The sequence below is a fragment of the Neoarius graeffei genome, chromosome 8, assembly GCF_027579695.1.
Source record: "Neoarius graeffei isolate fNeoGra1 chromosome 8, fNeoGra1.pri, whole genome shotgun sequence".
Taxonomy (NCBI): Eukaryota; Metazoa; Chordata; class Actinopteri; order Siluriformes; family Ariidae; genus Neoarius; species Neoarius graeffei.
The window spans coordinates 33841220-33854222 of record NC_083576.1 but is presented as its reverse complement, the minus strand read 5'-3'; the positions used below and the strand labels follow the sequence as shown (position 1 = coordinate 33854222).

General features: G+C 38.8%; 1 protein-coding gene across 1 annotated transcript in view; it reads left to right on the top strand.

Moving 5' to 3' along the window:
* Positions 1-497: 497 nt before the first annotated feature.
* Positions 498-13003, top strand: part of frmpd3 (FERM and PDZ domain containing 3) — a 46386-nt gene continuing 33880 nt past the window's right edge. Inside the window, exons 1-8 of the mRNA XM_060926888.1 lie at positions 498-605; positions 2812-2943; positions 3166-3285; positions 3371-3507; positions 8016-8142; positions 8940-9029; positions 9109-9288; positions 9390-9525. Coding sequence (XP_060782871.1) covers positions 501-605; positions 2812-2943; positions 3166-3285; positions 3371-3507; positions 8016-8142; positions 8940-9029; positions 9109-9288; positions 9390-9525 — 1027 coding nt within the window. The 5' untranslated portion in view covers positions 498-500. The remainder of the gene's footprint in view (positions 606-2811; positions 2944-3165; positions 3286-3370; positions 3508-8015; positions 8143-8939; positions 9030-9108; positions 9289-9389; positions 9526-13003) is intronic.

The following is a 13003-nucleotide window of genomic DNA, read 5'->3' as shown; positions in this document are numbered from 1 at the left end:
AACTTCAACTGCATCTGAATTGTTTTGTTCAAAATTCATTGTGGTAATGTACAGAACCAAAATTAGAAAAATGTTGTCTCTGTCCAAATATTTATGGACCTAACTGTACATATTAAAAAGATGCCCTGGAGAAATTAAATTGCTCTTTGATTGTCCCAGAGTGTACTCCTATAGACTCCAAAAGTATTGTTTTATCCTCATTCTGGCATCACTGCTTTAATGAATGTGCATCACAAGTTGTAACTGACCTTGTCCTTTTAACTGTTGTCTGATTGGATATTGTGTTCTTCTCCTTTCTTGTTCCCGTTATAATTCTCATAACCTTTTTATTTCCCTCTTCCCTTACAACTTTATTTATTATGCTTACTGAGCATATAAAAGTACTTTATGTGATCTTGCTTATGAAAGAGCATCTCTGGTCCAGGAGTCACCAGCTACTAGCCTTTTTTTTTTAATTACTACTTCTTTTTATTTACTTTTTTCTTGCTCTCTCTTAGACCATGCTTAAGGACGACTCCTTGCTACTCATACCCAATGTGTTGAAGGTGTTCCTGGAGAATGGGCAAATCAAGTCCTTCACGTTTGACAGCCGCACCACAGTCAGGGTAAGCGCATTTTTGGACGAGATCAGGTTTCAAAGCCACTTTTTTTTTTTTTTTTTTTATAAACATCAGGGCATTTGGTGTGATTGATGATTACCACCATACCAGGCTACATAACGAGAAACTCCGACTGTAAAAAGCTGCTACAATAATTCCTTTTGGAGTCACTATGAGTTCCTGTAATGTGCCAAAGTTTCACAGATGACACATGATTAATAACAGCATTTACATTTCATTAAATCTCAGTTTCTGAACTAAAAATCTCAAACTCATTAAATTCAGTATGCGCCTCATTCTTGGCAGAGTAATGCAATTAATTACTGGTATTTAAATGAATCAGTCTTGTCAATAACATGACTGAAAGTAGAAGAAATACCATTAGTGTCTTTCAAATGACACAGGAGGACACAGATATTTCATAGCTGATTCATGAGGCTACATTATTTGATATTTCAAAATCTTTCCTTACAATAAAAGGGACATATTGGATGTAAACCTTTTTCCTTCTTAAAGAAAAAAAACCTTGCATCTACTTGTTCCAGATTAGTTTAAAATCAAATATGATTTTTGAAGCCTGCAAAATGTATTACAATGAGCAATTCATAATCATTAACTCAAACACATCTGCTCTGAAAGGCTCTTTATTTTTATAGAATGGGCTATGGATCATTTTTCTGAATGGATTCAGCAGCAAGGATGATGAACAAATCAGATAAAGCCAAATGCTCCAGTGCAGGTCTAAAATAAATACAGGAATCATGGATGATATTTGACGAGACAAAAAAAAATTATGATCAAGGCAACAAAATTAGTATTCAACTAACTGTTGTATAATACAATAGCTAACAACCAACAAACATTTCCCTTTCGGAAAACACATAGAGGTAATTGTTTAGATGTGATGTTCAGGGAAGCAAAATTCCATTTCACTGAGTGAACCCAATAACATTTTCATTGATTTAGCCTTTAGTCAGTATTACCAAAACAGATCATCATAATTTGAGGGACAGAGTGGTGCTTTAGTAAACCTGTATGTATCAGTAAATGTGTGATTAGAGGAGAATGAGATTAAAAGCCCAACCAAGCACACATGTATTCACTTCACTTCAATATGGATCCATGATGCACTTTGTGTAATCCTCAACGGGAAGCTCTCAGGAACACTAAGGATACAGTGTTTGCATACAACACATGATTCGCTCATTTATATTCCAAGAACTTTTCCCAAGCACAGCCATGAGATACTAAGAACCCCCACACATCTGTTTCTCAAGATGAATGCTCAGGATAAATGCTCAACTCAGTTCAATCAATTCCACAGTTCCATTAGTGGAGTAAATGCCAAATGTGTTTACAAAGGACACTCGTAGGTGCAAGCCTAGGCAAAATTAAAAAGTAAATAAAATAATTTCCACATTATTATTCCACTTTCATTCAATCATCTTCAGTAACCACTTAACTCCAGTAACCATCCTGGTCTGTGTTGTAGTGTATCCAGAACCTATCCCAGAAAACATGGCTATGAGGCAGGAATACACCCAGAATGGGACACCAGGCCATCGCAGGGCACCATGCACACACTCATTCATACCTAGGGGCAATTTAGCATAGCCAGTCCACTTACTGGCATGTTTTTTGGTTTATGGGAGAAAACTGGAGAACCCTGGGAAATATCCATCCCTCCATCTATTATCTATACAGCTTATCTGTCAGGGTCGCAGGAGAAGCTTGAGTCAATTCCAGCTGACTTCAGGTGAGAGGTGGGGTACCCTGCCATTTCAAATTGGCAATCTATCACAACTATTCACACTCATATTCACACCTACAGGCAATTTAGAGCGAGTTGACCTAATCCGCATGCACTGGTTTTGGACCTAATCCACATGGACTGTGTTTTACTCATGCAGGCACAGGGAGAACATACAACTCCATACAAATCATGCTGCCCCCAGAGAAATATATCAACTTTCGCAAAGTTGATGCATATGATGTAGGCATAAAACCCCAATTTTGCCAAAAACCCTGACATCTGATGGGTGTGATAGTTACATTTTATTTGGGTCAAAATTATTTAACAGATTTAATATTTATGTAACTTGGGGAAGTACTTAAAATTATTTTTAAGCATTAAAGATTTTACCCAAAAAAGTGTTAACATTGACTGATCTTTGAAATAAAACAGTAATTCTTTCCTCCTTCTTTGCAACAGGATGTCATATCTTCACTACAGGACCGCCTCTCTCTACGCTACATTGAGCATTTTGCTCTGGTTCTGGAGTCAGGAGGACTCGATCACAAACAGAGACTGCACCTGCTGCAGGAAAGCCAACCTCTCTCTCATGTGAGTCTGCCTATACGCTGGAAATGTCATGCCACACTTTCTTCAGTTCTGTAATTTGGAATACTCTTTACTCATAACATGCACTAATAAAATAAATAACTTTTTGACCATTTATTAACTATTCTGCAGTTGAGCAGGAAGAGTCTTGTACTCCATATTGTCAAGCACAGAAGGTTATAGATTTTTATGTTCTGGACAATGCATTTTGTTCTATTACTCTAGGTGGTACATAGAACCTATTTCCAGGGGATGCGCTGTCTATTCCGGATCTGCTTTTTCCCAAAAGACCCTGCTGACTTACTGAGGAGGGATCCTGCTGCATTTGAGTACCTGTACATACAGGTTGAAGTCCTTTACCACTTACCAAGAAAAAATTATACTTTGATACTTTGCTTGTCTAAAATGTATCACATATAACATTGAACAGAGTCGCAATGATGTGATCAAAGAACGATTTGGAATGGACTGGAAGTCTGATGTAACACTTAAGCTGGCAGCCCTCCACATTTACATCACAGTGTCAGTCGCAAGACCCAATCAGAAGATCTCCCTCAAGCATGTGGAGTAAGTCCTGAATCAAGCTCTTGTGATATGAACCTATTTCTCATGAATAATAGATACCACCCTGAGTATCCAATCATGTACTTTATAAATTGTTTGAGGACAGAAACAGAGTTCTCAAATCAACAATATCACAAGGCAATGAAAAGCACATTACATATACAATAGAGTATAGTACCCTTCCTCTTACCTTCATTTTCAGTAAGTGCTTTATCCTAGGTCACACTTGCAGTCAATCTGGACCTATTCCAGGAATACACACTCAGAAAAAATATATTTCCTTGTTGCTGTTATGGTACCCTTAGCAGTATATTTTTTGTACCTTTTTAGTTTGTTTGTTTGTTTGTTTGTTTGTTTGTTTGTTTGTTTGTTTTTTATCTGAAAATGTGGTTGTCAAAGTCTCTCCCATGCCAGGACCTGGTCTTCCCAGGCAGTCACCTGTCTCAGTACTAACCAGGCCCTTCAGGCACATCGAACGGTGCTGATCTCAGTTTTTATAACTCTCTCCCTCTCATCTATTAAAGGACATGGGACATGGATTTTTTTCTGGGTATAATTATGTATAAAGGACATAAGAAATGCCATCTAAATCACTGCAGGGCGTCAAAAATGTGAAAATCATCACATTATTCAACTTTTTTATACATCAGCATAAAACAATGATTCGTTAATTAGCTAAGCGGTCACGTGACCCGTGACGTCACAAAAACTTTTCAAGGAGCCAGCGCTTGGGTATCTAATGTAAACAGGTTACCGAAATGGACACCATCGACAGTGACATTCCCGATGTTTCACAGAGATGTGAAGTTAGACCCTATCAATTCGAACCGATAGCTGGAAATTCACATGAAGATAGATCTTGTCTTTACTCTGACGGGTCAGATGATTCTGAGAGTGAGAGTTCATTCAATCCCCATGAAACTGAAAGCGGTCGGCTCGATAACACTTCCTGGTAAGTTAAAAACAATTCTGCTCAAAGGCTAATGATCTGTTGAAAGAAGTATTATTTTTGTATCATACATTGAAAGTTCATCATAGATCTAGCTAAAGTCCGTTGCAAGCTAGTTTTTTTTTTGCTGATATTTTTCGAGATTGATTGAGATACAGTGCTTCCAGAGTCCGAGATGAAAACATTCAAAATGGCGAAACGAGTCAGAATTATGATAATCAATAATTGATACACCCAAAATTATAATACTAATCCTTACCGCATGAGGCCCATGGTAAAACCACACTTCCAGGAGGGGCTGCCGTCTGACTCCCAAGCCGGCCGAGAGCGCTCCTCGTCGGGCACGGCCAGGCGGGCGAATGCCCTGGTCCGTCCGCCCTGTCTAAAAAAATGGTACAACTTGAGCCCCATGGTAAAATTGGGACTTTATCATTTTTCCGCATGAGGCCCATGGTAAAACCACACTTCCAGGAGGGGCTGCCGTCTGCCTCCCAAGCCGGCCGAGAGCGCTCCTCATCGGGCACGGCCAGGCGGGCGAATGCCCTGGTCCGTCCGCCCTGTCTAAAAAAAAAAATGGTACAACTCCTGAGTGAAGGTATCAATGCGCTGTCGAAGCGCGCAGAAGGTGTTAGTACGCCTATCATTATAGTGCGGACTTTCCATAGCATAGAAAATCGCCACGTTTCAATTTGTGTAACTGAACTTTGTTTCATGTCACTGGTCATATAAACCTATGTAAACAGGAAAAACGTGGAAGAGTTTGGTCGCATCTAACTACAGCCCCAAAAAATACCATTGGCCATGCTGAGCCTAGCTACATTGCTAACAGGAGTAACAGCGCGTCTGACTGACTGGGAGGTCGCAATACACCATGATGTTCAATGTACGTTAAACACTCTAAAAACGAAACAATTTTCTTGTCATCCAAGACACAAAAACTATTTTGTCGCATTCGTCATCATCACGATTCACACTTCTCCATATTCATCTACCCGCTTGTGCTGTACCTGAAAGTTTTTGTGACGTATGATCACGTGACAGCGGCTCTTCCGGTTGTAAAATATGCATATCGGAGCTCGAGCAGAAATGCCATATAATAATCACAAATATAATGATTTTGCTGAATTTAATAGATAATTTTGTATTTGTTGATGCAATTATTTCATATTTTTAATGGAAAGAAACTGATATAGTGTGCATTTATGTTTCATGTCCCATGTCCTTTAAATAGCTAGGGTTACAGTGGGGGGCTTGTCCTCTGGTAACTGAGAGAGTTTGACTCCCCACTCGCATCTGTATTGAAGCGTGCCTCGTCAGACAGCAGTAGATACCATTTTTATGATGGTCTTTGGTATGACCCGACTGCAAGTAGAACTCATGATCTAGTCGAGAGGCAGACATGCTAGCCAACTCACAGGCCAACTCGTGGTCGAAATGTGGTTATAAAAAACTTTTAAAAATCAGTTAAGGTACATACAGTAAATAACCCACATTAGTATTTAGAGTAATGCTTTGAAAATATACTACAGTACATGCCCATTTCTAGTTTGCAAATCCATACTAAAGGTACTGTATACTCTTGAGGCTACCACCTAAGTGATGAGAAAAGAGTATCAGGGATGAGAATTTTCCGCCGATCGGATTTCCGACTTTTTCAGACCAAAATGATCGTTTTTGAGATCGATGTAAATCCGTTGAGAAATTTTCGGGGGGGGGGTATGATTAACGATCTGTGGTCACCTTATAACGCAGACATCCCAAGTCTCCCAGAACTTCCGGGAGTCTCCTGCATATTGATAGAAGCGAGCAAGAGCGTGCGCACGCAACATTAAGGTCTGCATCATGCATCTTAGAATGTGCGCGCGCGAGGGAGACTGTGTGCAGTGTTGCCAGATATTGCTGACGTTTTCCATCCCAAAATATGTTCAAAACCTGCCAAAATGCACTTAAAACCACCCAATGTGACAACATTGCCTGTGTGCCTGTTCATGTAGCGCATGCCAGACAAAGAGCATCCTGATTGGGTTACTCAGCAAAATAAGCCAATCAGCTTTCAGTGTGGGCGGGCTTTTATCCCTTTTCTTGAGGACCGACTGGCATAGCAGAGAGAGAGCGCGCACCCCAAAAAACAAAAGTACAAAACCCACTTCAGCTAAGGTTACACAAAAGAATCTCCCTGTCTAATAAGGGTAGAAAATAATGACAGTTTCGCGCGATGTACTGTTTGCAGCAGTGATTTCAGCATTGCCCATGGTGGCTTAAATGATTGTAAAGGACATGTTGAGGTGAGGAGTGTCATTTCATGTGTATTATATGTCTACAACAGGCTGTCATGAAAATACCAAACTTATTAAAGATTTCCGTAAAGTAACAATGCATGAATATACATCATATATATCAAATACACGTCATATATAAGTGTGCATCTTTTTATAAATGAGGTTAGCTTGTCTAATGTAGCATGTTGGGGATAATCATAGTATCATATCTATATTTCTGATAAAATTTTAGGTATGATACCGTGTATAACTCTCCTACTTATTGCTCATTTCATGGGGGGGAATTGTTGGGATGTGCCGCACGGGAGCGTCTGCCCACATTTTTTTAGGCCGAGATGAACTTATAGTTTTTGATTTAAAAAAAAAATTTCCAATTTGTAATGCCCATTGTACATGCCTGTTCTTTAACTCAAAATCACCATCTCAATCTTCAAATTGACCATATGGTATATGCATTACATTACACAACATCCTGTCCAGATAAAACCTAGTTAGTACACACAACAGTTGAAAGAGAAGTGATGAGTAATGTTGAATGTTGCCTGCTTAATATGCAAGAGCTCCTGCTACCATGATAACATCAGAAGAAAGCTTCAGAGAATTATATGACAGAACTTTTTCCTGGTTTGCACTTCATTGTAAAGGATTAGAGTATTCAAAGACATGAATAGCAAAAATGCAGAAATATAATACTGTAGAGCTCGTTTATATTAAAAGGTGCATTGATTTTTTTGAAATCATCAAATGTGAATTGATTAAAAACAAGTCTCTTGTACCATATTAATCATTTTCACCTGGTAGTCCACCAAGAAGGGGAATTTATTTCCAAATACATTGCAACTTTTTGCTGATAAAGTTAATGGTTTTGGGGTAAAAAAAATAAATAAATAAAAAATAGCCAAAAATCATTAGCCCCTGGGCCCCGCCCCCCGGGCCATTGGCCCCGCCCCATTGGGCTATGGGCCCCGCCCCCCTGGGCCATGGGCCCCGCCCTGGTTTTTTCAGACTTTTTAAATATTTTTCATTCTCATCCCTGGAGTATAGTACCCTTTTTTTTTTTATCTGTGTCCATGGTTTTGGAGGAAACCATGGACACAGAGAAAACATGCAAAGGTCCAGAGAGAGAGTAATCTGAGCTCAGGATAAAACTGTAGATTTAAAAGTGTGAGGTAGCAACACTACCTGCTGTGCCACCATGCCACCTTTTAAAGAACACAGTGTTTCTTAAAAAAAAAAACACTTTCAAGAAGGCTATGAAAGCTCAACAGTCTTACCTTTTTCAGGAAAGAATGGGGTCTGGAACCTTTCCTTCCTCTTACCTTGTTGCCAACTGTCAAGGAGAAGAATGTGTGCAAGACACTTTCCCAACTTCTCAAGACTTATCAGCACCTTCCACCTGCTGGCAACAAGGTGCAGACCCAACATGAAAAGATAGTATCACAAGAATATTTAAACTCATGAAGATGTACATTAAAATGTGATGATATTAGTATTGCTAAAACCATAATTTCCATAAAATCCATCAAATTCATAAACAAGTAAAATGTTATGGATTTATAAAATCCATAATTTCAGCCAGAGCCTCTCAGTGCATGGTATATTTGATATATATGTTACATTTAATTATTATCACCCTGTAGTTAAATTTGTTATTTTTAAGCACCTATCTTTCTAAATTAAAGAAATTCATTTATCAGATTTGGACAAAATATTTACAAGCATTATGCATTCCATTAAAAGACATTTGTGCCAGTTCAGTGATGAAAGTGAATATCAGTAAATCTGTAAATTTGTATGGAGTTTAAAAAATATATATATATTTACTCAAGTGCACCACTTAACAATTGCAAGCAGGCAAAACTCACGTTTTCATAACAAGGCCTGAAGATTTGATTCAAAGACACACTTTCATCCTTAGCAGTGTTTTACACTTGTCAGAAACACAGCCTTGAGAACATTTATTGAATGCTCTCATTTTGTAACATTTGCCTGTTCTTCAAATCAAAGTTGGATTTACTTTTGAATTTTCATAGAAACAAATATTTTGTCATGTTATATTGTATGTGATAATTTGAAGAAGCACATGCTTCTTGAGCCTTTAGTCAAGTTGGAGTAGAAACACATTGCCCCCTGCTGGACTGATTTTTTTCATGTATTATTATTTTAATAATAATAATAACAACAACAACTTGATTATTTATTTGCAGGTGCCACCTCTTCAAGGAAAGTTACAGTACATACGTGTGTTAAATGACCTTCCACCATTTGGAGGCTTGTTGTTTCATACAGTTGGACTGGTAAGAATGGACTGGGCTGAATAATAATTGCTTTATCATCTTCACTTCTTACATTTAGAATTCTCTTTCTGTCTCCAAGGATGAAAAACATACAGCCACTACACTGTTGGTAGGGCCTAGACATGGCATCAGTCATGTAATTGATCTGAAAAATAACCTCACAACAGTCTTGGCTGAATTCAGCCGTGTAGCAAAGGTGCAGCTGTTCCGTGAGCACCAGGGAGTAGCCCGTGTAGAAGTGGCTATTCTTGAGGCAAAGGTATGACACTAAACTCAAATTATTATTATTATTATTATTATTATTATTACTACAAGATTTAGAATATTTAGACACGAGTGATTTGTTGCTTAACTCTTTAGCCCCTGGTCTTGCTCATGGAGTGGCCAGATGCATCAAACTTTGCCTGTTTAATTTCTGGGTATTACAAGCTCTTTGTGGATCCCAAAAGGACCATCTACTACAGGACACCTGGTCAGTCTCATATGATCAAGGCAGGTATGGTAGTAGTCACATCCTTGTTTTTTTTTTTTGTTTGTTTGTTTTAATTAATTAATTATAAGGGCAGGATACTCACCTTCACCAAACTATTTTCTTTCTATTTCCATAAAAGTTTTTTTAAAAATAGAATTTTAACTAACAAACAAAAACTAACATCACTAAAAATGATTGGGATATTTATGTGGTAATTGGAGAGGACCAGACTTTTCCTTCCCATTATTGTATTTATTTCTTTTAATGTAACAGTATTAAAGCTGCTGTAAGTATTTTTAGGACACCTGGTTTGAACTGTAAAAGAAACGGTGTCTATTTGCACCCAGTTGAGAGTAGTCATATGGCAGCTATTCGACTATTTACAACGGGTTATGGTTTGGGTGTAAATAGCATTATTGGCTGTGGACACCTAGGCACTTGTCTCTGGGTGGTGCTATATACAATCACTGACGACTTTATTAAGTATACGTTGCTAGTACCAGGTTGGATCCCCATTTTGCCTTCAGAACTGCCTTAATTCTTCATGGCATAGATTCAAAAAGGTGCTGGAAACATTTCTCAGAGATTATGGTCCATATGGACATAATAGCATCATGCAGTTGCTGCAGATTTGTTGCACATCCATGATGCAAATCTCCCATTCCACCACATACCAAAAGTGCTCTATTGGATTGAGATCTGGTGACTGGAGGCCATTTGAGAAGAGTGACCTTATTGTCATGTTCAAGAAACCAGTTTGAGGTGATTTGAGCTTTGTGACATGGCATATTATCCTGCTGGAAGTAGCCATCAGAAGATGGGTACACTATGGTCATAAAGGGATGGACAAGGTCAGCAACAACACTCAGGTAGGCTGTGGCATTTAAATGATACTCAATTGGTACTAAGGGGCCTAAAGTGTGCCAAGAAAATATCCCCTGCACCATTACACCACCACCAGCAGCAGCCTGAACCGTTGATACAAGGCAGGATGGATCCATGCCTTCATGGTGTTTATGCCAAATTCTGATGCTACCATCCAAATGTCACAGGAGAAATCGAGACTCCTCAGACCAGGCAATGTTTTTTCAATCTTCTATTGTCCAATTTTAGTGACCCCATGAGAATTGTACCCTCAGTCTCCTGTTCTTAGTTGACAGGAGTGGCACCCGGTGTGGTCTTCTGCTGCTGTAGACCATTTGCTTAATCAACAAGGCATTTTAGCCTAGAGAACTGTCACCCATTGGATATTTTCTCTTTTTTGGACAATTCTCTGTAAACCCTAGAGGTAGCTATGCATGAAAATCCCAGTAGATCAGCAGTTTCTGAAAAACTCAGACCAGCCCATCTGACACCAACAACCATGCCACTTTCAAAGTCACTTTAAAATCACCTTTCTTCCCTGTTCTGATGCTTGCGTTGAACTTCAGCAGGTCATCTTGACCATGTCTACATGCCTAAATGCATTGAATTACTGCCATGTGATTGGCTGATTAGATATTTGCGTTAATGAGCAGTTAAACCGGTGTACCAAATAAAGTGGCCAGAGATTGCACACCCATGCGTAAATTGTCACATTTGCTATACACCCCAGGTACAATTAGCTTTGTTGACTACTGATACCTGGGTGCAAATAGCATTACCAAAGAGAAAAAAAGGCCTCATTTATTAATCTTTTAGTAAAGTTGTATGGAAAAGTTTAGTAGGCTACATTGAACTAAAAGTGCCTGCCAGATTTAAAAACTTTCACTGATGCTGATTTTCTTCATACTCACGTATGCTGATAAATGCTAATCACCTGTAGAGTGCACAGCATGTTCATGCTACAGCTGATTTGCATTTAGTCATGCCCACGTCTCCATAAAAAGAAATGCTCATAGAGAGCTGAAACACAAGAACAAAAGCGCAAAAGTAAAATAAATTCTCAGAGGCAGAAGTGGAAGTTATTTTGACTCACATCTCTGCCAGGAGAAACCATTACAACCCTGATTCAAAAAAAAAAATGTGACACTGTGTAAAATAAGAATAAAAACAGAATGCAGTAATTTGTAAATCCCTTTTTACCTATATTCAATTGAATACAATAAAAAGACAAGATATTTAACGTTCAGAATGCTAAATTTTATTGGTTTTGTAAATATACACTCCTTCTGAATTTGATGCCTGCAACAGGTTCCGAAACAGTTGGGACAGGGGCAACAAAAGACTGGGAAATTTGTGGAATGCTCAAAAAACACTCCACAGGTAAACAGGTTAATTAGTAACAGGTGATAGTATCATGATTGGGTATGAAAGGTGCATTCTTGAAAGGCTCAGTCATTCACAAGCAAGGATGGTGCGAGGTTCACAACTTTGTGAAAAACTGCATGGGCAAATATTCCAACAGTATAATCGCAATGTTTCTCAACATACAATTGCAAGGAATTAAGGGATTTCACCATTTATAATCCATAATATGATCAAAAGATTCAGAGTCTCAAGAAATCTCTGCACATAAATGGGCAAGGTTGAAACCCAACACTGAATGTCTATGACTTTCATGCCCTCAGGCAACTTTGCATTAAAAACTGACGATATATATATAAGTAATTACTTAAGAAACACACATTTGGAGTTTGCCCAGCAGCACTCCCCAAACACATGGAAGAAGATTCTCTGGTCAAACAAGACTAAAATTGATCTTTTTGGCCATCATGGGAAATGCCATGTGTGGCGCAAACCCTGAGAACACCATTCCTACAGTGAAGCATGGTGGTGGTAGCATCATGCTGTGGGGATATTTTTCATCTGCAGGGACAGGAAAGCTGGTCAGGACTGAAGGAAAAGATGGATGGCAATAAATACAGGGCAATTCTGGAGGAAAACCTATTTGAGTCAGCCAGAGGTTTGAGACTGGGATGAAGGTTCATGTTCCAGCAGGACAATGACCCTAAACATACTGCTAAAACTACACTGGAGTGGTTTAAAGGGAAACATTTAAAATGTCTTGGATTGGCTTAATCAAAGCCCAGACCTCAATCCAATTGTGTGAGGACTGGGACTGTTTTGGCCTCTAGAGGCCGCTGTTATTTCCATCTTGTCATGTTTGTTTTGACCTCTAGAGGCCGCCACTGTGTTTTTGTGTTTGTCTTCATTGCCTGTTTCCTGCCCCGCCCTGTTCCTGAAATAGTGTGTGTATAAATACCCCTCTGTTTGTTCCCTTGTCCCAGAGTCTTTTTCCATGCTATGCTGTTAGTGCTAGTTCCCTCTGTCCCATGTACCTTGCCTGTGTCTTTGTATTTTTGGTTTTTGCTTCTTTCTTTTGGACTTTGCGGATTTTGTTTTGACCTTTTGATCTTCTGAGCGTTTGAGTTTTTGCCTCCTTTTCTTAGTTGGATTTTGGACTTTGACCCTTTGGATATTTTTGTTTTTTGTACATCTTCTGAGCTTTTGGATTATCCTTTTGTTTTTTCCTTTGGACTGTATATAGTGTAAATAAACTGTTTTTGATACTCTACTTTCG